The sequence below is a fragment of the Kwoniella shivajii genome, chromosome 5, assembly GCF_035658355.1.
Source record: "Kwoniella shivajii chromosome 5, complete sequence".
Lineage (NCBI taxonomy): Eukaryota > Fungi > Basidiomycota > Tremellomycetes > Tremellales > Cryptococcaceae > Kwoniella > Kwoniella shivajii.
In genome coordinates, this window is record NC_085912.1 from 1,418,899 (window position 1) to 1,439,956 (window position 21,058).

The window sequence follows — 21,058 nt, forward strand, 5'->3', positions numbered from 1 at the left end:
GCTCACTTGCTGAACAGCGCGTCCGGAGGAATGCTATGACGATGACAAACGAGATGATATATGATACAACTCGACATATCCAAGGATAGCAAGCAACATATATTCCTAGACCATAAGATCTTAGCAGTCCCAAAATGGCAGAAGCAGATCGTGAGTCAACTCCGTCTTCTTGATATATATAAGCTAAAGCCCGAATCCACAGTTACCTTTGATTCCCTCCTTGACCTCCTCCGACGTCTTCCACCTACACGAGTAGAAGAGAATGTCAACACATTATGCGATCTAGCTCCTGAATACGCGGACGATCTACTAGGCAATGTAGATCAGCCGTTGAAGGTTCTGACAGACAGTGAGAAAGGAAGGGACTTTTTGGGATGTGATTATAATAGAGATGGAGATTCGTTCAGGTGAGTGCATCTCTATCAATTTGGTATGAAAGCGATATGGGATAAATCAGAATTACACGGAGAAGTGAAATAGTAGTGTGAACACCTTCAATGCTGACCTCTTGAATCTGATCTGACAGATCACCTTGGTCAAATGAGTATATACCTTCATCAAATGGAGGACCCACACCTTCGAGTAAATTACGTCAATTGGAAATATCATTAAATTCAGCTTTCGATACTTATCGAGAAATGTATTTCGAAGGTGGTGTTTCAAGTGTCTATTTGTGGGATTTAGAAGATGATCCTGGACAAGGTAAAGAGATCAGTTTCGCAGGTGTCGTATTATTAAAGAAGGGTAAGTTCGGTCAAACCATTCAACATTTGTCTAAGACCGAATGGAAGTCTAAGAAGATGTCGTACGAACTACTACTACTGATTACTCATGCTGGTTTCTCTAATAGTCCTCTCAACTCCATCTTCGTCATCGCCAGATACACCAGAGACCAGCCCATCAGGATCATGGGATTCTTTACACGTATTTGAATGTCAAGAAAGAGGTAGATCAGCAAAATATAAATTAACTTCTACCGTAATGTTAGTACTGGAAACCAAAACTTTAGCTAAAGCCGAAGGTAAAAATCAAGATACAAGTCGAGGGAAAGGAAGTGTTACTTTAAGTGGAAGTATGACCAGACAAGTGAGTGATGGACATAGTTTCCAGATGGTACACTTCCAAAGCGTCTGTTCCTGTAGCCCGTAACTGATGACCGGATTGGTCAAATAGGCAGAAGTAGATTATCCATTGACGAATTCAGCTGGACATATACCTAATATAGGAAGGATGGTAGAAGACATGGAGTGAGTTGTCGTTTACAAACTACAAATGAATAGTGCAAATGGGAATAAAGCTGATACAACGAATTGTACGGAAAATAGAATCAAAATGCGTAATTTACTCTCATCAGTATACTTTGGTAAAACGAAAGATGTAATCAACGAATTGAGATCACAAAGTGGATTAGAAATCAAATCAAGAGAAGAGATGTTGAGAGCTGAATTAGCTGGTAAATTAGGTGCTAGGAAATAAGCATACCACGATGTTCAAGACCAGAATTGAGGTCGATATTTGATTGATTGGATGATGTATAGTGTAAACATGCAAATAATCTGTATATAATATCGTTTCTCCGTTTGCCTTATCACACCTTCCTCACGACATTCGACCAAATACATTTTGTGTCTGAATCAAAGATACCTTCATCAGGAGAGGTGGCAAGTATTTATTCGAGCCTAAGAACAGACAATGAGTTATGATCGGTGATGATGACGAATATCGCTGATCGCCACCACCGAACATGAAACCGAATCTCCAAAAGTTCTAGTTGAGATTAGATTAGATTTTGTTATTTCGTCTCGATTCTGACTTTATCACATTGTTCATCGTACTCAATTATCAATTCGCATTACACGCAGACAGCGTAATCAATCAAGATGCCGGATCAACGTGAGAAGATCAGTGTATTGATGGTATGCTTAGGGTGAGCTATCTCGTCTGTTTTACCCCAAAAGACAGTACAGCTAACACCGTAAATAATGTATAGAAAGTAAGTACTCGTATAGTCCGGAACGGATTCATCTTCGACAGAATAGTATCGCTAATTTCCCTCGTATTATTTCATAGTATATGGTAAGTCTACCTGAACCATACTTTATTCAAACTGTACATAAAGCTCATGATGCTTGTTCTTGTTCAGTCGATCACCTATGGCAGAAGCGATATTGAGATATGAGATAACGATTCGACCGTCCCTTGCACAACGATTTGATATTCGAGTGGATTCAGCTGGGACAGGTGCTTATCATGAAGGCGAAGAAGCTGATGATAGGTGAGTATGGGAACCATCGTGTTATGATAATAAATCGGCTGATGTAAGTATAAATTGAATAGGACGATATCTGTTTGTAAAAAGGTGAGCTTGTGTGACTGAATCCTGATTATACTAAACTGATATCCGTGATATACCCTCAATAGCACGGTATAGAAGCAGACAGTATAGCGAGAGCAGTTACGAAAGATGATTTCAGTAAATTCGATTACATATTAGCTATGGATCAATCAAAGTAAGCATTTTTCTTTAAATGGCTTTTTCCTCCCAGCGTTCTTATTCTTGCACACTGTACCATTCCAAGTACCTTTCAGCGGAGAAGGATCATGGGTTCTTCCTATTTGAAATCATCATTCTACCTGATTGATTGACCACTTACGATCATTGCGTACTTTTTTACCATTCTAGTCTTCAAACACTCCTTAATCGACAACCTCCTTCATCATCGTCTAAATCACATATATCACTATTCGGTTCATTCTCACCATCAATCCCAATTCCACAACAAGGTAAATCGAAAACCAAGGCAGAAGCTATCTCAGATCCTTATTATGGTGGTAAAGATGGATTCGAAATTAGTTTCAAGAAATGCACGGAATTCTCCAAAGGTTTCCTAGATTATCTAGAGAGAGAACATAGTTGAGTTGAGAAGATAGGACCAATTGTACTAGCTGAGAAACGGACACATGGAGAATGAGACATGGTCAGATATGGCAGGTAGACAAATTGGTAGAAATCATCATATATCAATTTGGATTAATCACTTGGTAACATGTGAGTATACCTATGGGCATCAACCATTAATGGAGAATAAGGTTTATTCACATACTCAAAAGTGCATCACATTATAGATTCCCCTAGATGCATTCACTACATCATGTAATTGTATATGATCAACTAAAACTCTTACTGTTCTTCATACCCCCTCCTGTTCCTCCTTGATTCCTCAAATTCCCTCGTAAACTATTCGTCCTATTCACACTTGCTGTTCTACTTAAACTAGGTTCTCTACTTCTCAACGTTCTGTTCAAGCTAGTTTCTCTGTTCTTGTTCTTATCCTCACTTTGCGTTCTACTCAGACTTGATTCTCTACTTTGTGTTCTGCTCACACTTTGCTCTCTACTTCTCATATTAGTCCTACTTCGGATTGATTCTCGACTGACCGCTCTGTGCGTAACTGGTCTACTTCTGCTCCTGCTTCTACTTCTACTTGAATCCGCAGTGACACTCTTACTTTCCCACATTTCATTATCAGAAGCCACCACACCTTTTCTACCCCTTTGATCCCTAGGTCGTAGCTTCTCCAATCTTTTCTCCAGTACTTCAACAGCTATCAAGACTTCTTTTTTATCCCATCCGATAATTTCACTCCCTGCACTGAGGATCACCTCGAAATCACTTGGTAGATCGACCGTTGGATCATTGGAAGGGAATGACAGGACTTTCTCGCCCGGCATCAGAGGCAGAAACTTGTTGATACCCAAGTTGGCTTGAATGGGTGTATGCGCAATCAGGTTCGAAGGTTGAAGTGTTGAATGGAAATTCGCCCATGAATTCGGGATGATCAAGGGGTCCGTAAGTTTCAAGGGATTTGGAAGTGGGAAAGGCGTGACGTCTGATGTAGCAGGCTAGAATCAGCAAAAATCCTCCAAAGACGGGAGCATGACTCTCAGCTGACGCACCATTCGGTTCGGTTCGATGATCAATTAATACCTTCTCTGCTTTAACTAAGAAAGCATCTATATCCTCATTGTCCATGGCATTGAAATTACTAATTGGTTTACGATCAGCTATGTCCTCTCGCCAATTACCGCGAAGCTTGCAAGCTGATTCTACTGACTGTCTTTCAAGATCCTTTTTATTACCCTTGAAAACTCCGTTATCCAATCGATCTTTTAGCTCATCGACCCATTTCTTCGATGTTGCAAGTCCAATCGCAGGATCAGATTTTAATATTGCTTGCCTACCAATTCGCACGTAAGCTGCGGTGCCAATGGGTAGTGGTATTGCTTGCATCGGCTTACCTAGGTATACCGTCCAATCCATAAATCATCTTCATAATCATTATCCAAGCGCTTACTACAGCGACTTCAGGAGCCAACACATCTTGATATAAAGCTGTTCTCTCATAAATCTCCATTTTCCTCTTATCATGTAAATCATCAGAATCATCATCAGATTGATATAACTTTGGTTTCGATCGATCTTTTCTCCAAAACGTATTGATTTCCCTCTCTGTTAATGAGAGATTGGTATCTAACATGGTAAGTAATCGTGCTACTTGAACGTAGGTAGTTGCTGTGTGTCGTAAGGGAAATCAGTATTCTTAGATAAATACATTGCAAGCACTCACGTGTACCTCCAAGCGACGATACAATTCTCCAGATAACTGGATGTACGTTGATCTCAGGTATATGTATACCATATCTCTTGTCTAATATTCTGGAGAAACTCTTACATGAACGATGAATATGTAAAGGAGAAGGTGATCGCTAAGTGGGTGTCTTCATCAGCTTCTCAATTCGACACCCGTGACGATCTGCAAGCTGACCAGTGGTGAAAGTGAAATCATGATATCTCTATTTATATGTCTCTTCATTTCCTCAGACAGGTATGTCGTATGATAAAAGTCGATATAAGGAATTTTCATTTCGTTTATTGCACTAATCAAGTTTTGGTTTTCTTTACCAGTTAAATGGTATTCCTCCCTTGTGCTAGATGCGAGGTAAGAGAACCCAGAGCTCACTTTTCAATATCAACACCTATTATAGGTATTCTAAGAATCCATAATCCCATTACTACAGTAATTACTGTATCTGATATTTTTAATTTCTTTTTCCTTCTAGTCTTCCACTTATCCTTTCCGCCCGTCATCGTATGATTATTTTCAGCATCATCGACATCATGTAATCTCTCTTCTTCTTTATCTGAGCCTTCGATCTGTTCTAAGATCTCAGGATCTACATCTATATCTGTTTCTCGATCAGATTCAGATTCAGATCCTTCTTCTTTTCCCGATTCTGATACTGAGTCATATTTTTCATTTTCTGATCCACTGTGGCTATCTACCGTTTCGATGTCCAGTTGACTTGACTGACCGTGCTTCGTCGTTACTGGAGGAGGCGAAGGCGAGCTTGGACGTGAATGCATCGAGGAGTCTGGTAAAGGTGGCAAGGACGATAATGACAACTGACATGCCCATAGATCTCGTACTATCACCTTGAGCTCATCATCAGACTTGTTTCTTCCAGCTGTTGATGCACGAAACTCACTTCAAATGCATCAGGGAGTGACCATAATTTGCTTATAGCTTGCACTTGTAGTCTCAGCAAGAGTTGTAATGCTTGTATTCGTAGGTATTCTGCTTCTGAACCATGATAAACTATCCGAATATCACCGTCAATTCACATGCAGAGTCGTCAGAAAAAGCCTCGAAACGTACAATTGGGATTTGCCCTTCCCTCATCACGTCGTTTATTCCTTCTTGGGCCTATTCTCGCTGCTTTTCGACGAGTCAGCTGATGTCTAGGTCCGCCAATTTCCAGATCTTGAGTTTCAGCTCGATAGTCCTGCATACATAGTCAGTACACATCGATGTTGAAGTGAGGAGGTCTTAGCTATGACTGACCTGTTGGACATGTCCATCTTCACATATAGCATTTCCAGTCACTTTATCTTTCCTCCATTTTCTTGATCCACATATACTACATGCTCTCGCCATTGCTGCCTCGAGCTGCGGGGTACTTGGCTGTTTGTCAACGTTACAGCTCTCTTTGCTATGTTTCATATTTTGCAATATCGTTGTCAACAAATGAACGACTCCCGACAAGTGGAGGTCTCAGTCTATTTGTGTATATAAAGTATATTCCTGGGATAAATACAAAAGAATGTCTGATAAATAAATAAAAACCTCACTAAACGGAGACCTCCACTTTTGAGTTTGAATTATTTCACGTCCACCAAGTCCTTTCAACTTTTTTTTGCAAAAATAATGGGATCTGAATTTGATCTATAACCACTGTCTTGTTGAATTGGTGAACAGAACTTGATACCAATAAACGATAATTCACAATGGCCAAAATCAAGAGAAGAGGAGAATCCGGAGCGTGAGCTTTATACAATCTGCGCGATCTGTAGGAAAGACATCAGCTGACAGAGATTTAAACGAACGTTGTTATTAGGGCTAAAAATTATGTTACGAGAAATCAAGCATTGAAAAAACTACAAATCTCATTATCCGATTTCAGACGTCTATGTATTCTCAAAGGTTAGTTCCATCACATTCATCTTGTTAGCGCCTGCTGGCCGTGTCTGACCGTGGTCACTATACTGATTCATTCGATCGACAAATAGGTATCTACCCTCGAGAACCATTGAACAAGAAAAGAGCCAATAAAGGTTCTTCTGCTCCTGCGACTTTCTACTATCACAAAGATATCCAATATCTCCTTCACGAACCTTTATTGGTTAAATTCAGAGAACATAAATCTTTCGCAAAGAAACTCGCTAGAGCATTAGGAAGAGGAGAATGGGCTCTGGCAAAGAATTTAGAAGAAGCTAAACCTATCGCTAGATTAGATCATCTCGTCAAAGAGAGGTAAGCCGGCTCTTCGATTCTTCATCTGTAACAGTGATAGTGGTGGCCTTTTGCTTATAGGGATCTTTGAATCGCTTTCTGCAGATACCCCACGTTTACCCTTGCCTTACAAGATCTCCAAGATCCCCTCAACCTCGTCCATCTATTCTCAACTCTACCCACAAACCCTATCCCAGGTAAAACCCTCGTACCCTCTTCTATCATCGCAGAATGTTCTCGACTCATATCAGAATGGAAAGTATGGGCTATTCGAACACATTCATTACGAAAGATCTTCCTCGGTATCAAAGGAGTCTACTACGAGTGTGACGTTCCTGGACAAGGCGGTGAAACAGTCCGTGTCAGATGGTTGGAAGGTTACGAATTCCAACAGCATGTTCCCCATGATGTAGATTTCAGAATTCTTCTTACTTTCTTAGACCTTTACAGGACACTGATAAGTTTCACTTTGTTCAAGTTATATACCGAGGAGAACTTGGTATACCCCCCTCCATTAGACGTTGAATTAGATGAAAGAGGAGAATCAGTTGGAGCTTTCAGACTTGTCGAGCGAAAAGATAACGAAGGTGTTCAAGGTGCTCAAGTATCAAAGAAAGCTGTAAGAAAAGCAATCAAGGGGATCAAGGCTTCAGGTACAAACGGTGATGCAGATGTAGAAATGGGTGAAGAAGATGAAGATGCTCAAGAAGGAAATGATGATGTAGAAGAAGATTTCGTCGAAAGACCAAGTAAAGGTGAAGAAGTCGAAGATGTAGCTACAGCACCTTTGACAACGTATAATTCATTACTTGCAACTACATCAACACCTTCAACGTCAAAACAACAAACACTCTTATTTTCACCATACACATTTTACCTTTCAAGAGAAACCTCTTCTCGTACATGGGAATTCGTAATTAGAGCTTTGGGTGGTAAAGTGGTTACGTCGCTAACAGCACCTTCACCTACCGATTCACCAAACGCAGATTCAATCACTCATGTTATCATCGACAGACCAATCACAGCTGAGAGGATGAGGGAAATGGAAAGTGGAAGAAAATGGACTTGGATCCAACCTCAATGGGTCGCAGATTGTGTGAATAAACAAAAGATAATCTCTTCAGAAGGTTATAACCCAGGTCAACTGTTACCTCCTCATTTGAGTCCTTGGGACGGAGAAGGTGATGTGTACAGACCTTGGTTGGAAGAAAGTGAGAACAAAGCTATTGCAGCTGCTCAAGAGGAACAGGACGCTGAAGAAGATGTAATCGAACAAGATGCTCAAGTAGAATCTGCCGATGAAGAGGAGGAGGAAGAATCGAATGAAGACGAGCAAGATGAAGAAGAGGAACCTAAATACCCACCTGCATTATTAGCTTCATCACTTGATCCAAACAACGCTTCATTACTTCACGCAGCCGAAATAGAAGCTGAACAAAACGGTACTTCACATTCCGCTTTCAGAACTCAACTCAAAGAAGCTATCAAAGCTAATTCAAAAGCATCAACCACTAAATCTGTCACTGTGGCCAAGAAGGGTGATGAAGATTTAAGGAAGATCATGATGAGTAACAAAAAGGCTAAATTGTACGAGAAAATGCAATACTCTAACAAAGAGAAAGCTGCCGAGGTGAGTCAAAGCGTGTATTACTATATTACGGTTGCAATTGTGTTTTGGGACCAGAGATAAAACGCTGACTCTGGTTTTTTTGTTGATTCTCAGAGAGAGCGACTTGAGAAGAAACGTTTGGCTATTGAAAAGCGAAAGCGTAAGGAGGTTAGAGCTTAGATCTTGTTTACAACTTGATTTGATGGAGGAATCGAGGATGGGGTTTTGTGCGATCCCATGAAAGCGAGCCGTTTTCTTGGCTATAATGAATCGGACTTCTTTGAGTCGGATTGCTTCTTGGCGTATATTCTATTGACTTTGATTACCGATGTATTATTCATTGCTTTACAATATCATTCAGCACGTGGGAGTTCGATGAGCTCACTGACTGATGTTGCTAGAAGTCAATGGGAGCATTGACTTATCAAACCTCGTCCGAAAATTGTCGACAACAAGTTTTCTTCTCACGACTGCGATTGAGACTGATACTGTGTCGGTCTTGCTTAAGACAACATGTCGATCCAGAACGAAGTTGACGGGGTTTATTAACCTCCCAAGTCAATCTCCAATATGCCTTTCGCCCGAAAGACTATTCTCCAACCGCTCATGGCGGCGTCGGCGCCAATATGTAAAAATTGGCTCATCGTGAACGATATCTGATAAAGGTGAAGTATCGCAATCTTCCATCTATCCTATCAGATATGGGTACAGATCGCTTGCGGCTACACCTGATTTTAAATGAGGCGCCAAGAGAGCAAACACTAGACTGATGTGAGTTGATCGCATCGGCCGGAGTCAAGATGGTACCATATGGGACTTGAAACATTGAATCCTTCGGCCGTCTTTCGTTGTAAACCAGAGGTGTACTCGTAAAGAGATGAGGAAATAGGCGCCACGGACACAATTCCGGATGGGAATAGGCGCTCTGTTTTTCTTCTCTTCTTTTTCTCGATTGGGGGGGGGGATCATGACAATTCAGGGTCTCAATCCCATTTTCATTTTCCCTTTTTTCCCATTATCAGATAATGAAAAAAAAAGGAGAGTTCAAAGTGAGATGATGAAATGTGTGGTAAAGAATTGAATAATTTAACCCCCCGAACGTATCCGTACTCCTCCGACTGGAAACAATATATATATCCCTTTCATCTTTCACACCCTCACTCTCATCCCCCTGCATTCTTTTGATACTCATCTGGTCAAGTCTACAAAAGCACTCTCAACTTTTAAAAAACCGGACTACATTCAATCGTCGATCTGTGTTCATTCCAAATCTTCCGATTTTCCGATCCAACTTGGAAAAAGTTTACTCCACGCCACCATCAAAAAGGGATATTCACCTTCCCCACTCTTTGCCTCGTCTCGAAGGTTATATATCTTACCTGTGCTCCCATTCACTGCCGGCCGATACGATGACTGGTGGACCACTTAAAACTGTCGTTGTAATGGGAGTGGCGTACGGAGGTAAAAGAGCTTCTGATCTATTAGCGAAAAGTTTACCAAGTGATTGGAGATTAGTAGTGATTGACAGAAACTCTCATTTCAATCGTGAGTAGATTCAATCATCTGATCTCCTGTATCCATATTCACCCCGTTCCCCATCCTCCTTTGCCATTTGGACCGAAATCTCTCCATTACCCTATATCGATCATAAATTGAGCGGAACGTCGAGCGTCACTAACCGTTTTATATATATAGATTTATACGCTTTCCCTCGATTCGCCGTCCTACCTCAACACGCACCTAAAGCCTATATCCCATATACACATCTATTTGATGAATCTGAGAATGCCTCCTCAGCGTCATCATCTCAAAAACCTTTAACTCCACCTACTACACCTCCAACTACGTCATCCACGTTAGATGGTGAATCATCATTATCAACACCAAGTAAAAAATCAAGACATGAATTCATCCAGGCTTCTATAGTAGAATTAACTTCTAATTCAGTGACCTTCGTCAGACCTACATTAAATCCAAAAGAACAACAACCTAGATCAGATCATTCACCTGATACATATGGGAAATATGATGGTGAAGAAGAAACTATTAATTTCGATTATGCACTTTACGCTTTAGGTGCTTCGATGCCTAGTCCAGTGAATGTTTGGTCACAAATACTGAAAAACGATTCATCATCTTCGTCATCATCTTCATCTTCATCTTCATCATCATCATCATCAAAAGAAGACGAAGATGAATTGGAAAATCTCAGTGGAACAAAGCAACATGGTGTAAGATGGATGGAACAATCAGCGGAAAAATTGAAGAAAGCTGGTCACGTAGTCATTGTAGGTGCAGGTGCAATGGGTATTCGTAAGCATCACACCATTTCCAGAGACTGACAGAATACTGATTTGATGATGCATGTTTGTAGAATTCGCTTCAGATCTTAAATGTCTTTATCCCGAAAAACAAGTCACTCTCCTTCATTCAAGGACCAGAGTAATGCCTCGATACCCGATCGAATTCCATGTCGCTCGTAAGTCCTACTGTCCTGCTATCTTACTTCGAGGTTAAACACTTTTGGCTGACTAATATTATAATACAGTTGTCGAGGAATTGAAGAAACTTGGTGTCGAAGTTGTTCTAGGAGAACGAGTGATGACATGGCCAAAAGATCCTGAGATTCTGAACGGAAAGAAGAAGATCGTTACTACAGATCATGGTCGAACTTTTGAAGCAGATTTAGTGGTGAGTCGCTTACATTACCTTTCTCGTTCCCATTGCTCCAGTTGCTGACTCAATGACGTACGAACGGCAGCTCCCATGTACAGGTCAAAAACCACATATCGCTCTCATGGCGTCTGTCGATCCATCGGTAATCTGCCCTGTATCAGGTCGAATCAGAGTACATCCAACTTTACAAATTCATTCCATCAAACGAAAAGGTGAATCAATCGAAGATAGATTACACAATCTATCAATCACAATGCCTTTAACACCCCCCTCATCAGCAAGAGGTTCAGTCTCAGAGTCATCAACCACAGATGATGAACAAGTGGATCAGTCAACCCATCAAGATATATCACATATCTTCGCATGTGGTGATTGTGCAGAAACTGGCGCTATCCAAGCTGGACATACAGCATACTATCAAGCTGAAGTTGCTGCTAGGAATATCGTAAGGATGATTCATCAAAAGCAAGCTGAAGAAACAAATCAAGAATTAGCAGAAGATGATAAAACATTGGAAGCTTATAAAGTCTCTGCTCCAGCTATCAAAGTAACTATGGGTATTGTAAGTAACTCTCACGAAGTAAGATTTTAACGTTGTTGTCGCTTACCAAAGACATGTTCATGTAGAAACGTGGTATAGTTGCAAATGCCGAAGGAGTGAAAATCAACGATGAAGGTGTTGAAGATCTTCACTCAATGGTCATGTGGTGAGTGACCTTGAACTGCCGTCGAAGTGATTTGTGTAAACTGACTTTCATCGTTTAGGCCTGGTTTCGGTTACAAAGGGGACAACATCGATGTCAACCAATAGTTAATTAAGGTCTCGATTTAGGAAGGAGATCTTTGATACATCGTTCTTACGGTCTTTCTCCAGAAATTGAATTTTGTTCCCTTCCTTCTTGTAATCACCAGACTATCAACCTTTTTGGGTCTTTGTGCAATCGTATATCTTTATAGATGGTTTTTAGGTTGTCTGTCCCCCATATACTACAGGAGAAGAAAGAGAAAAGAAAACTGGACTTTTTCTCGTTTCCAATTGTAAATTTGAGTTATAATGTTATACAAGCATTCAAAATACCTCGATACTCTATGCATGTCAGGTTTGAAATATACCATCTTACCGGGAGTTATTGTATTCTCATGCATGCCATATGCATTGTCGATCGCATGAAGATACAGGATATATAGTGACATCGAAGCATCCTATTAAGTTTCGTAGGCCCACTGCCCACGTGTGCAATTAGTGGTAATCCCCATCCTCAATATCTCGAGTATTTTAGCTGAATTCGTCAATCTCAGAATCTCAAAGCTACATTCATCGTAAATTACTTTGACCACGATGTCTTCTATCGCAATCCCTTCCATGCCGAACCAAGCTGGACCTTCACGTTCACGACTATCCGACGGGGCTCTCACTAATGGAGAAACGACATCAACCAGTACAACATCAACATCAACAATGACAGCTAGACAAAGAGAGAAATCGCCTTTGAGGAAAATAGATTTGGATGATGTGAGATTGGATGAAAGCGCTTTTGATCATGTACGTTTTAGTGTAAATTTCCAGTCTGACTGTCTTTGTCCTGGCGAGAGTATGATGATCAATCTATGCAGACATGTTTTGCACAATTATATATTGATTTACTGAACTGATGAATGAACACATTTTACGAGAATAGGAAATCGATTTGTTAATCTCACAGTATCTTGAAAATAGAGGTGTACCCTCTGTATCCCAATTATGGGATGAGAGAATTCTGGGTGTAGGGAATCAAATTGGAGATGGGGATGAGAATGGACGAGGAGAAGGAGAGGAGAGGAGAGATTCAATTGAAGATGTTGAAAGAGCTATTTTAGGTGAGTTTACCCTCTTCCCTCTCTGTCTTACCTCGTCATTGTGTCAGACCAAGAAATTACATCGATACCCATATCCCATACGGGGAACGTAACTGAATAATAGTCTTATGTGCGTTTTTATAGATGGAGATTACGGTTCTATAGAAGGGTTAATATCAAAACCTGGTTTACTCAAAAATCAAACTCAGAAATCTTTCTTATATTTATGTTGGAGACAACAATTCTTGGAACATGTTGAGAATCGTGAGTACATTCCATGGTTCCACGATTTTATGATATTGTGTACTATGCGATCGAACATAAGCATTGCCAGATCTGCAGAATCCCCATCGATATCGATGTTATTATCATCTCTAATACTGATATATATACTGATTGACTTGTTCCCACAGGAGAATCACAGAAAGCTTTTAATCTACTTTCGAAACGATTAAAACCATTAGAACATTATCAACCTGTTCCATACGATTTTTATTCTTTATCATATTTGACATCAGCTTCTACTGTTCACGATGCTCCTACTTTCAGAGATTGGGCTGGAGTTGGTCCCGAACGAGAAAGGTTGGTTGGTGTATGGAGAGAATTGATGGGTTCTGAAAGAGATCAAGGTGAGTCTAATCATACAGTTTGCGATTACGCTTACATACTGATGAAATCCTTAGACCACGAGAAACGTTATGTTCCTCCGAATAGACTGAAAATGCTCCTAAAACAAGCTGCAGCTTGGCAAATCAATCAAGTCGGATATACAAATAATGGAGCTATCAAATTACCTACGTGAGTCTCTGAAAATACATCACCACGAAGAATATAGTTGGATCAAAACTGATTGTCTTGCTACTTATGCAGCCTCCTGATGGACTATGAGCCTCTCCGACTTCCTGGTCGATTGATAAATCTCCTCAAAGGTCATACGGCAAATGTGAAGAGTGTTGATCTGATAGGACCCAACGGAGATTTAGGTGTTAGTGGAGCGAGGTACGTTCTTTCAGCTCTCCTATTGATCATCATAAATGCGACATGAAATTGATTCGCTGGGATACAGCGATTCTACACTACGCATTTTCTCTTTGGAAGATTACTCAACTCGCCATATACTTCAAGGACATACATCCAGGATATGGAGCTGTTCTTCCTCAGATGATGGATCGACAATAGTCAGTGGATCAGGAGATGGATCAATCCGATTCTGGAATGTGAATACAGGTGAATGTAATGGTGTTTTACAAGGTGATGGAGGTGATGTATACAGTGTCAGGTGGCGACCTGGCAAACAGGTGAGTGATAAACAACCAGTGCAAATTGAGACAAACGATACATAATGGACTAATTTGGAATAAAATCAACCACGGCTAGAACCAAATCGTTTCAGCAAGTTATGATCGTATACTTCGTTCGTGGGATATAGAAACTTCAAAACAGATTAGAACTTTTTCAGGTCATAGTCAATCGACTTTAGCTGTCACGTTTGATTACACTGGAAATATCATCGCATCTGGGTGAGCGAGATTTCCATTCCACAAACCTGGTAATGGAAGGGAAAAACAGTCAGCTGATCACAACATAAACTATGAACAGATCAAAAGACAAACACATCAGACTGTGGGATGCGGTGGGAGGTACATGTATTAAAAATATGACTGGATGTTTAGGTGAAATCACTTCTGTAGAATTTGATCAACAAGGTAGATATCTCTTGGCGGGATGTAAAGACAATTCAAATAGGTTATGGGATTTACGTATGGTGAGTTTTAACTTAGCAAACCGACTTTCCTCACATGGTTAGTACTGATCTGATCATTTTTTTCCTAATCTTAGCAACGTAATCTATATCGATATATAGGACATCAAAATACATCTAAAAACCTGATTCGATGTTCTTTCGCTCATAACGCTTCTCTGGTAATTGGCGGTTCAGAAGATGGTTGTGTTTATATATGGGAACGAGAAGGATCATCTTCATCATCTAAACAAGGTGATGATAGGCATAATGGGATGTTATCGTCAAATACAAATACAAATACGAATCCAAATTCCAATATCAGTAATCCTGATTCTACAATAGCATCGTTCTATCCGCCCAGACAGAAAATCATATCGACAAACCTACTCCATACGAATGTACAAACTGTCAATCCAATTAGGGTATTAGAAGGTCATAGAGACGGTGCTGTTTTTGACGTTAAATGGAGAAATGGGAAATTGATTAGCGCAGGTGAAGACGGCCTGGTCGGTATTTGGGGTTAATCAGAATATATTTGACATACTTCATGTTTCGTCCAAGGCGAAAAGGAAGACAGTATCTAATACTATATCACATACGTTGTATCATATCACATGAGATGAATCGGACTCCAAGATCGTGCAAACATATTATATTTCTTCGGACTTTGGATAATTTTATAGTTTATCAAGCATTGCCCTTCTTTTCTTTGAGTGGCTACTAAGGTTTCAAGCTGCATTGTCCCTGTCCGTCTCTTGAACAGAAATATAATAGTTGTGTTTGATTTGAATCCGAGACTAGTTTAATTTGCCTTTAGTCCTATCCAGATACTAGGTCGGGATGTGAAGACCGGTAATTGATGTCCGCTTTGAACTGCCAGAGTCAATACACATGATGACGCCAGCTTTTTTTCAGGTCAAAGCAAGCATAGCTTAGAGGACTGCGATCATCAACACTACTGAATGCGAAACCAATGAATCAGCAAAGCAGTCATACCAAAGTCTCGTTGGGGCCAACGCGATTACGCTAAGAAGTGTGACGCAGAGCTTTGAGTCCATCGATCAGTCTACAATTTTCGACCAACACAACAGTACTCAAGCTACGATCAGGCCGTAGGCTGTTCCCTTTCTCAGACGAACAGGCGATACATTCTACATTCCCGGTTTTGTTCAAGGGTTTTCATTGCTCATCGCTCAACGAGGACGAAAAGAGGGAAGAATCAAACATCCCGTGAATGAGTTACCAGAAAAGAAGCCGGTTGATCCGGAATATGCCGCCACCCATTAGGCCGATTCCCCCAAAACTCTAAATTAAAAAGATTACCCCTGAAGACGCGTCCGTGCCAAAACATTCCTCTTTTCCCAGGAGGGGACGTGTTGTTCATCCGATAATCGAGAATGAGAGATGCGAGAATGAGAGATGTATCGTCAGTTGGTACTTGGTGAAGAGGAGTAGTCGATCGCATTTGCTTCTTTTTTGTCCCTTCCACAGAGACGAAGAATGAATTGTAATACGTACAAAATGCAAATCTCACTTGATCCTGTAAACTCAATCTAAATCTTTGGTGTCGGACAGACTATAACAGGATGATATTTCCCGATCGCATATTTTGGGATATTTCGTTGGACATGCTTCTTTTCTTTTTTTTCTGGTGAGGATGAGTAATAATTAATAAATACTCTGAAGAGTCTAGACTAGATAATAGAATCCAACACTTGATACTATAACGGCATTGGGATCGAACAGTTTTACGGTGATTGTCCTTTGGCATTTTGAACTTATTCGTCTTGCACCTTCTTGTAACTTTTTGTATGGTTCAAGTTGTACTGGTATCAAAATAACATAGAGTAGATCCGATAGATCTTTCGCGTTTACGTTTACGTTCAATTCGGAAAAACAGACACAAAACAATAATAAAGCGAAATTGTAACTACCACAGTCACACGTTATCGCTAAGAAACAGAGATAATAAGAGGGAAAGGAGGTGATCAACGAGATACCACAAGCTCAACTTGAGAACAATAAAAAGGAAGCTTCCTTTGAGTCATACCAATCTCTATATCAAAATCATCTCAATTATACGTACCGTCAGGTGATTCAAGAGGATTACCAAAAAGAACAAAGGATATCTGATTCATATCCAACAATAAAACAGTTTCATCAAGGAAGAGAGGAAGAATTGGGAAAAGAATTTGTTGTTGAAGTTGAATCAACATCTCTGCTTGTGTCCGCGAAACGACTCCCACCACACGACCATTAAACACCATATCCACACATATCACTCATTGACTTTACCACATTCATCTCAAATATCTACCTTGAATTGCATCCACCACACCAAGAGTGCCTTTGATCACTTGTTCCCCTTTGTTCTTGCCAATCCGACTTCATTCCTCCTGCAGTCTCATCTCATTTCCTGCCATCACGCCGACGCTTAGATCGACTGACGACAAGATCCAAACGTCAACGCCGTTCAAGTCTAATTCCTCAAACGACGCCACCGCTACTTGGCACTCTCCCCGATACGGCTCAAGCGTAGAACATAAAGGTTTGAAACAAAGCCTGTGCGTGAACAAGAGGCAAGAGTCCATCAAAGGCGACAAGGACGATCAAGGTTTCACGTCAGATTACCCCTGGCGGTCGTTCTCTTGTCTTTGTCACTTGAAGCTTTGTAACTTTGCTGGTCACTGCATACAACGCTAAGCAACAACAATAAATTACATATCACTTATTCCAAAAGTCACCTCGCATCACATCGCTATACTCTCCACCTTCTCGCGATAACGTCCTCAAATCATCTGGAAAGATTGTGTGTGTGGGTAGTGAGATAATATCTACTGAAATTGGTTACACCTAATCAACGTGAGTACATTCCTCTGATTCGAAATGATGACGAAATCATCCCATCATTGGTTGAGCTTTTTACCGTCTTGTGAGACTTCGGATGTCTCACTCATCATATCGTTTATTCTCAATCGGACCGCAAGACATGTTGTTTGTCTTGCCTCGGTCCATATACTCTTTTTGGAATATGAACAGGCTGGCGTTTTTGTTCTTTGTCTTTTCTTTACTTCCTCTTCGCTTGTTTAGGCCGTTTCATTATGAACTTGCATTACTTGGCAGACAATCATTGTTGTTACGTCAAACAATCGAATCCCTTTCAATCATCTTCATCTTCCCCTCCGACAATATTCCCACATCTGCTAACTAAGAAATCCATACCTTCCTTCCGTTTTATTCTTTATTATCTATTTCGCTTCCTTTCGATTGTTCAATTTTTGTCATCCTTCGTTTTTGATCTGTCTTTTTTCCTGCTGGCTCTGAGAGCGTCTAGCCCTTTTCATTCTGGTTAACTTGGCTTCTATTGAAAACTCAGTACATCTCCTAACAAAGCTTATCCTCCCGCTCTACCGGTCCAATCGCTTACGATTATCTTTCCCTGCTCAATAGCCCCCCAGACAATATGTCCCTTTTCGCTCCTCGTCCAGAGGCCGAGCGAGCATCGGTATTGCTGCCAACAGTCACCTGTTCATCTTGCGCAGCGTCTATACCATTCTCATCATTAGGTGAACACGTTTGTGCTCCTGCTCCTCGCAGCTTAGCCAGTCGAAATGTCCCACGACCATCACAAATAACTATCCCCCAATCCCGACCACCAATGTCTCGTCAACCTTCTTCCCAAGATCGTGGACCTTCGCCAACAGGAATTCGACAACCTTTCGCCGGGCCTTCGAGTGTTCGTCCATCACCCACAGAACTCACCATCCCTCGAAGGCCATCAGCTGCTAATCTTTCTCCACACGACGCACCACCTAGCTCATACAACCAATACGGCGCTCCCGTCAAAACTCCTTCACCCACAAATCCATTCTTCCCACATCCAGATCACTCGCAAGCTGGAAACGTAGTGCACGGCTTAGGGATGGGAGTTGGTGGGAATGAATCAAATGGGATGATAGATACCACTAGTGGGGGGGAATCTGGGATGGCGGGAGTAGGAAGAAGAGCTTTCGCTGCCGCTGCTTGGGGTGTTAGAGCTGGTGTAGCTTTGGCGGCATCAGCGAAACAACAACTCGAAGCACCTTTACCTTCACCTTCTTTCCAACCCACCACCCCTTGGCCACACGCTCAACCTATTTCGCATCCTACCTCTCGAGAACCAACGCTCCTCCCAAGAGTCCCCCTGAGCGGCAGAATGAACAGCGGACCTTCTCCAACATTCGGAGCTAGACCAGAACCCCACCACTCACACTCAGAACCTCTAGTCGCCATGGTGTCCCACTCTCCACCTCGATCGAAAACGCCTGTATCTCCTCCCAGAAGAACCACTTCTGCTATGTCACACCGATCAAGTCCTTCTTCACCTCCTCGGCGAAAGGAATCTCTGTCGTCCAACTCTAGCAGTCGATCAGGTCAGGGTGAACGTATTTCACAAATCCTTCGTGCGAGAACGAACACCGCTCCTGTGAAATCAAATAAACCTGGATTTTTCGATAAAGTGAAAGAACTACACGAGCGAAGTAATACTGTTTCTCCTGTATTAGGCCTCGGGATGTCCAGAAGTTCTTCCGGTGGAAGTGGCAGAGATCGATTGGTGTCTAGTCCTCAAACAACAACTTTCGACCTTGAAGACGATGAGTACGATGATCATCAATCCGCCTTGCCTTGGGCTACACCTGCATTAGGTGAACCTACGAATATCAATCGAGATGGATCCGATGAGCCGAAATATCATAGATACCCAACCGCTGGCAGCGAGGCTTCAAGCAGTTCATCCAGCTCAAGATCAGGCCGATGGGGGGCCAGTGGACCTGAATCTGAAGAAGTTGTCACACCATCTCAAAGTTACGAAATGCTCTCTGAACGAGCTACTGGTTTACCCAAATCTCACGATACTGGAATGCGCTCATTCGCCGGGGCAATGGAAGGAAGGGATATACTGGGTCAAATCGGTGAGGAAGATGAAGATGATGAAGGTGAAAGAGTGGTATTTGGCACGCCTACAGCGAGGAATATTAAAGGTGATAATTATTTGCCAAATTCTCATTCTACCTCAACTATCACCTCGGCAAGACCCTATCTCCCAACAACGGTACCTCATTCTTCACCCAATCGATCGCGAAATCTATCCAACGAGGTTTCTCCACTGAAATCACACTCACACAAATCTTCCACATCATCCTCCAACGACAGTATGGCATCTTCAAGTCGACGCAAGAAGATCTGTGCTAAATGTGGTGAATCAGTTGGTGGATCAAAACGATTCGTCGAAAGAGATGGTGTTGTTTTATGTGAGAAAGATTGGAAGAAAATGTATCTTCCCTCTTGTAGACGGTGTAATCTACCAATTGAGAAATCAGCTGTATCAAGTTCAGATGGTCAATTAAAGGGAAAATGGCATAGAGCATGTTTCACTTGTTCAAAATGTGATAAACCATTTGAGGATGATGATTTTTACGTTCATGCTGGTAAACCGTTTTGTCAATATCACTATCATGAGGAGAAGTGAGTCTTTTCTGGCGTATGACAAGCAAATTTTGTCCACTAACGGATTTGACATAACAGTGGTACTCTATGTGCATCAGGACAATGTCAACAACCAATCGAAGGACCATGTATAGTGACTCCTGGACCCGATCAACAAAGGTTCCATCCAGGTCACTTGAAATGTGATCATCGAGGTGGAGTTTCAGGTGCTCAGACGTGTAGAGAACCAATGGACGAATATTATGATGTGGGAGGTGAAAGGTTCTGTGAAAGACATGTCGGCGATGCGACTAGGGTATTGGATAAAGCTGGAAGGGCATTAAGAGCTGAAAAGAGGAGAACGAGACTAGTCGACCTGCCGATAGGTGGATTCTGACAGGAGTATACATCGTCTATCATCTGCTCACATCAATTTTGAGTCTAATTCTGGGTATTTTAGATATATAGAATTCAATACATGTATAAAATCCTTTGTATGCATATAAATCATGTAAAACATGGATTCAGCTTTATCTATCGAGGGAAGGGATCGCGGCAAATCGTTGTGAAAAGTCAGAGTCCGTACCTAGGCCCGGCCTGGACCATGCAACACAGCCAAGTGACAATGAGGACGTTACGAAAACGCACTCGGGATTTGTGAATTCAGACCAGGTCTTAGTATTTGCCTTGATTTTCATCCTTGTTCTAGATCATGAAGCATGTAAATTTGCAGACATTTCATTCCAAGGGGCAATTTTGCTCCAATCTGAAAACTGGCATTGTGATCGATGCCTCAGACACACCGGCGGAACAGTTAGTGGGGATTTTAAGCGGCTGATCAATGACTCTGGAACGACAGCATGCTTTGCCAAAATC

General features: G+C 41.4%; 7 protein-coding genes across 7 annotated transcripts; 6 read left to right on the forward strand and 1 right to left on the reverse strand.

The window, feature by feature from the left end:
- Positions 1–134: 134 nt before the first annotated feature.
- Positions 135–1,476, forward strand: IL334_004264 (uncharacterized protein; the record flags this gene model as incomplete). The annotated part of the gene is made up of 6 exons (XM_062935985.1): positions 135–150; positions 203–407; positions 527–744; positions 851–1,086; positions 1,174–1,247; positions 1,326–1,476. The coding sequence occupies 6 exons, from the start codon at positions 135–137 to the stop codon at positions 1,474–1,476; spliced, it is 900 nt and encodes a 299-aa protein (XP_062792036.1).
- Positions 1,477–2,153: 677 nt separating this feature from the next.
- Positions 2,154–2,918, forward strand: IL334_004265 (uncharacterized protein; the record flags this gene model as incomplete). The annotated part of the gene is made up of 4 exons (XM_062935986.1): positions 2,154–2,275; positions 2,338–2,359; positions 2,422–2,510; positions 2,684–2,918. The coding sequence occupies 4 exons, from the start codon at positions 2,154–2,156 to the stop codon at positions 2,916–2,918; spliced, it is 468 nt and encodes a 155-aa protein (XP_062792037.1).
- A 250-nt stretch (positions 2,919–3,168) lies between these two features.
- On the reverse strand, positions 3,169–5,996 carry IL334_004266 (uncharacterized protein; the record flags this gene model as incomplete). Its single annotated transcript, XM_062935987.1, has 10 exons — positions 3,169–3,890; positions 3,958–4,046; positions 4,116–4,238; positions 4,300–4,573; positions 4,629–4,767; positions 4,827–4,938; positions 5,022–5,494; positions 5,548–5,657; positions 5,718–5,844; positions 5,904–5,996. 10 exons carry the CDS (start codon positions 5,994–5,996, stop codon positions 3,169–3,171), a joined length of 2,262 nt encoding a protein of 753 aa, XP_062792038.1.
- Positions 5,997–6,346: 350 nt separating this feature from the next.
- On the forward strand, positions 6,347–8,640 carry IL334_004267 (uncharacterized protein; the record flags this gene model as incomplete). The annotated part of the gene is made up of 5 exons (XM_062935988.1): positions 6,347–6,381; positions 6,457–6,542; positions 6,629–6,872; positions 6,957–8,481; positions 8,575–8,640. 5 exons carry the CDS (start codon positions 6,347–6,349, stop codon positions 8,638–8,640), a joined length of 1,956 nt encoding a protein of 651 aa, XP_062792039.1.
- Positions 8,641–9,869: 1,229 nt separating this feature from the next.
- IL334_004268 (uncharacterized protein) lies at positions 9,870–11,947 on the forward strand (the record flags this gene model as incomplete). The annotated part of the gene is made up of 7 exons (XM_062935989.1): positions 9,870–10,005; positions 10,156–10,773; positions 10,835–10,939; positions 11,009–11,151; positions 11,222–11,698; positions 11,764–11,843; positions 11,902–11,947. The coding sequence occupies 7 exons, from the start codon at positions 9,870–9,872 to the stop codon at positions 11,945–11,947; spliced, it is 1,605 nt and encodes a 534-aa protein (XP_062792040.1).
- Positions 11,948–12,475: 528 nt separating this feature from the next.
- On the forward strand, positions 12,476–15,240 carry IL334_004269 (uncharacterized protein; the record flags this gene model as incomplete). The annotated part of the gene is made up of 10 exons (XM_062935990.1): positions 12,476–12,679; positions 12,816–12,993; positions 13,117–13,236; positions 13,386–13,601; positions 13,656–13,770; positions 13,843–13,971; positions 14,039–14,270; positions 14,350–14,492; positions 14,572–14,737; positions 14,812–15,240. The coding sequence occupies 10 exons, from the start codon at positions 12,476–12,478 to the stop codon at positions 15,238–15,240; spliced, it is 1,932 nt and encodes a 643-aa protein (XP_062792041.1).
- A 2,939-nt stretch (positions 15,241–18,179) lies between these two features.
- Positions 18,180–20,579, forward strand: IL334_004270 (uncharacterized protein; the record flags this gene model as incomplete). Its single annotated transcript, XM_062935991.1, has 2 exons — positions 18,180–20,221; positions 20,282–20,579. 2 exons carry the CDS (start codon positions 18,180–18,182, stop codon positions 20,577–20,579), a joined length of 2,340 nt encoding a protein of 779 aa, XP_062792042.1.
- Positions 20,580–21,058: the final 479 nt, after the last annotated feature.